The sequence below is a fragment of the Zerene cesonia genome, unplaced genomic scaffold, assembly GCF_012273895.1.
Source record: "Zerene cesonia ecotype Mississippi unplaced genomic scaffold, Zerene_cesonia_1.1 Zces_u014, whole genome shotgun sequence".
Lineage (NCBI taxonomy): Eukaryota > Metazoa > Arthropoda > Insecta > Lepidoptera > Pieridae > Zerene > Zerene cesonia.
The window spans coordinates 164,053-167,966 of NW_024045144.1; the positions used below are offsets into that span (position 1 = coordinate 164,053).

Below are 3,914 nucleotides of genomic sequence, written 5' to 3' on the forward strand. Positions count from 1 at the left end.
TTATGAAAATGTGCTCAAAGTTTTTGTTTTTCTTTTGAAACAATGTTATCGCGGGTCGCGTTAGGGAGCTGGACGGAAAAACACAAGATCAAATCTAGATGCGACGACACTTTATGCTATAGTTACAAGTTACTTACTTAATACAATTTTATTTTTATGTCACTGTCGGCAATGGAGCTGGTGGGTTGCCTGATAGTAAGCGCTGCCACCGCCCATGACCATTTTTAGAGGTGTAAGGTCGATGGCCTCCACTTCTACAAATTGATTGTAGACTTCTTATAAGAAAAGGTTTAAGAAAGGATTGATGGGAAAAAAGTGTGGACGGGGAAAAAGAAGTGTGGTACTTCCCCGCTGGGAGCCCAATTCGTGCCGAAGCGTGCTCGACTACCACATACGAAATATCTCATAGAGAGCAAGCCGGTTATTTTTCGTTTCGTCCTTCTAATTCGCATGGAACAGTTACAACTCAAGTTACAATGGAAAAGAACTTCCACATGGAACATAGGTGTTCCTTGACACCACTTAATTTTTTATCGGTTCACAAATTAACACACACACAAGCTGAAAAAGTATTGACCAAATTACTTTTGCGATGTAAATTCCTAAATTAGTGAACACATCATGACACGAATAAATGCGTCTTTCTCTCTTTGTTTTTTTAAGTGTATACTAAAGGATAAACTTTAAACTGATAACAATTAGGTAATTCTCAAATTTTCTTTTAACGCAGAGTAAATCTAGCCTCAAACCTCAGATCAGAGAACCCGAGAAAATATCAAAGTTAATCCCAATATTCTTATAGTATGAACAGGACCTGTACATAGGAGAATTTCCGAAAAACCGACAAATTCATTTGTCATATTCATTATGTTTCATCCCAATAACATAAGCGTTACATCAAACATTAGTGACCGAATTGACATATCATCTGTCACGCCACTCCAAGCCCCTCGCCCACGAACTCGTAAATCCTTGTTGCACGGCGACAACGCTGAAAAGGAACGATGCACTCTAGATCTCGTCGTCTACATAACTTACAAGCTACTCAGCTCAGCTCAGCTTGCAGTGTTGCGTCTGATTGCAGGGTCTAACAATATTTACACACTCGAAGCACAGCAAATGGAAGTGTAGGACCCCCACACTAGGTCCGGCGCACTCACCGAGCATGGGCTCGCCGGTGGAGAGGCGCGCGCACTGCGCGAGGCACTTCTTGTAGAACAGGAACAGGTCGGCGCAGCTCGCCAGCACGCCGCCCGCGCCGCTGCCCGCCTCCCCCGCCTGCCCCACCTCGCTCAGCTCCATCGTCTTCGCTTCCTTATCATATTTAGTAGCGCACATATCAATTTATACAACCCAAAAATACTGCTTATAAATCGATGATTACATGACTCATTTCTAATTATTTCAGACACAGGTCCCATATAAAAAAGTCATATGTTTCTACGCTGTCTTAAGTACTCGTAGAAGTTGAAACACCCTGTACATCAGTGTATAATACATACATTGTGAATAATTGTTAATGTTGTTCAATCGAGCATTCGCGAACACAATTTAAAAACGACTCAGTGAAGAGTTCATGCTTAAACATAAGGAATAGCATAGGACCAATAATAGCTCCCTGTGACACTCCATATATTGTAAATTATGTGCAATAATTTTAAACTATTCTACACAAAATCGTTATATACTAATAAATAAAAAATATAAACATTATGTACACTTTCTAACAATACATGTGATTCTTGAAAAGTTTCATTGTTATTTTTAAATATTTAAGACATAGTAACCGCATCCAAAGCTACGTTACGATTTCTTACAGCAAAATATATAACTATTTACTCTATAAATATATATTTCAAAAGATAAAATGACACAGGTAATAGACGAATAGCTCACTTGTATAAACCGATCCATGAGCGAGCGCAGGTTGGTGTCGAGGCTCTGTATGTAGAGCGAGAGGTGCGGCTCGAAGCAGCGGCCGATGAGGCCGAGCCACGGCGAGCTGCCACCGCCCTGCCCCTCGGCCGGCTCTGACGCCTGTAGTATATGTTTATTCAAATTCTTCATTTTATTAAATGATAACAAGTAATACTTTTTTCAGGATCACGGATGCCCGAGAGGCTAGGCGTTGCTACGGTTAGGCAAGAAACGCAGGTTCGAATCCTGCCTCGTGATGAAATTTTTTCTATTCTTTCAAAATTTCAATGCTATAAAACTAAAAATTAAATACTTTTTTATTTTTAGTTTTATACCATTTAAATGATAAATTTGCTACGGTCCTGCAAAAAGACGCAGGTTCGAATCCCGTTCAGTGATATTTTTTTTATATTCTTCAAAGAATTCTCATTGACAACTACGAATTCTAACAATAGACCGAATTACGACAATAACAATTTTCTATCAATCAAAAAAAGAATCACGTCACTCGGTTGGAAACTCACGGAGCTATCGAGTAACCAGAAAAAGGCCAATGAAATGAGAACCATCTTATTTTTTTGGGTTGATAAACATTCACATGGATGATAATGAGTAGAAACACTTATGAACTTACTTCATTCTCATCATCAAAGGATATTTCTTTGTCACCGCCACTTGTGTCCAGCGTTTCAGTGTTCGGCTCAGTACCTGAAAATTTTGTTACTAAATTGTTGACAGTCTTAATTCATATAACGTAAAGGTGGATGCTTTTGAAAGTTGTCTTTTATGAACAACCAATTTATTGAAAATCAATGAAGACATTTTTTAATATTTTTAATTCTGTGTAATTTCAATAATTTCGTATTAAGAGCTATTAAACGTATTTTAATGAATTCGATTAGTCGAATCTGTTACCTCTTCCAGGATTAAGATAACAAGTGTTGAAATTCAAAAATTTTCCAAAAATATTTCAGCCGGGCGGTTAAATCTGCGTTTCTATCACCTTTTCATCATCATCATCATCACCCCTACACCTACCCAGGAACCTCTTGTGCAACAGCATCTCGAAGTTGTGCGTCTGCTGGATCGCGTAGAGCAACAGCTTGCAGTCCAGCTCGCTGCGGCGCGCCGCCATCAGCGAGCTGAGGCTCTCGCGGGTCACCTGCGTAACGGATGTCTTTGATTTGAGCTCAATGAGTAGGGGATGTGTTGTCTACTTTTTTCCATATATGGTTAGACTTAACCATTTTCTACAAACATACATTTGCTTGGCTGAAGAGAGTAATTTAAAAACGATTACTATTGGACAATAGGGTTCGAAACAAACTATTGCACTCTGTCAAAATTATAGAGGTAGTTGAAAGACATCGGTAATTTTTCGAGGATTCAGGGGCTAATAACTTGTCACAAAAAAAATCCAGAACATTATTTACAGTCAATTAACAATACGAATTTTATAAATCACACCTTTGCACTGTATCAAACTAATCAAGATCATTTTACCATTAAGGTTAATTTAAGAGAACATTCGAGACCAGACCCTCTCGTGGTAAGGGTCAATTGAAAAGGGCTTGGCAATATCAATTTGATGACATTTCACTTCGCACAGAAAGAAAACCCTTTGTCATAGCTCAAAAAGCAGCACGAACCTTACAAAACTGGTACGCAATCCGCTCGCTGAGCCTCCAGTGCGGCGGGAACACGTTGGCCAGCGTCTGCTCGAAGGCGAGCAAGTGCTTCTTGAGCCAGGCGTAGCGGCGCGCCACGTGCGACAGCCACGCCTGCTCCTGCTCGCTCGAGAACAGGTGCTCGTACTCCTGTGCAACCGACATATTTCTTCAAGTAACTGCAGACGAAAAGATAAAATAAAAGAATTCTTCAAATACTGAGGGAGACACTTTTGAAAATATTCTGAACATCAGAAATTATCATTTACACAAAAACCAACACGAGCGACCTGCAGCTGCAGCGCCTGTACCCCCACACAACACACAACA

The 3,914-nt window shown here is 39.9% G+C and overlaps 1 protein-coding gene across 1 annotated transcript in view; it reads right to left on the reverse strand.

Annotated features, from left to right (window-relative positions):
- LOC119839383 (vacuolar protein sorting-associated protein 53 homolog) overlaps positions 1 to 3,914 on the reverse strand; it is an 11,836-nt gene that overhangs the window by 2,014 nt on the left and 5,908 nt on the right. Inside the window, exons 6-12 of the mRNA XM_038365652.1 lie at positions 3,875 to 3,889; positions 3,567 to 3,734; positions 2,956 to 3,079; positions 2,552 to 2,625; positions 1,897 to 2,037; positions 1,161 to 1,314; positions 210 to 254 (exon numbers count right to left, since the gene is read on the reverse strand). Of these exons, the coding sequence (XP_038221580.1) occupies positions 210 to 254; positions 1,161 to 1,314; positions 1,897 to 2,037; positions 2,552 to 2,625; positions 2,956 to 3,079; positions 3,567 to 3,734; positions 3,875 to 3,889 (721 nt within the window). The remainder of the gene's footprint in view (positions 1 to 209; positions 255 to 1,160; positions 1,315 to 1,896; positions 2,038 to 2,551; positions 2,626 to 2,955; positions 3,080 to 3,566; positions 3,735 to 3,874; positions 3,890 to 3,914) is intronic.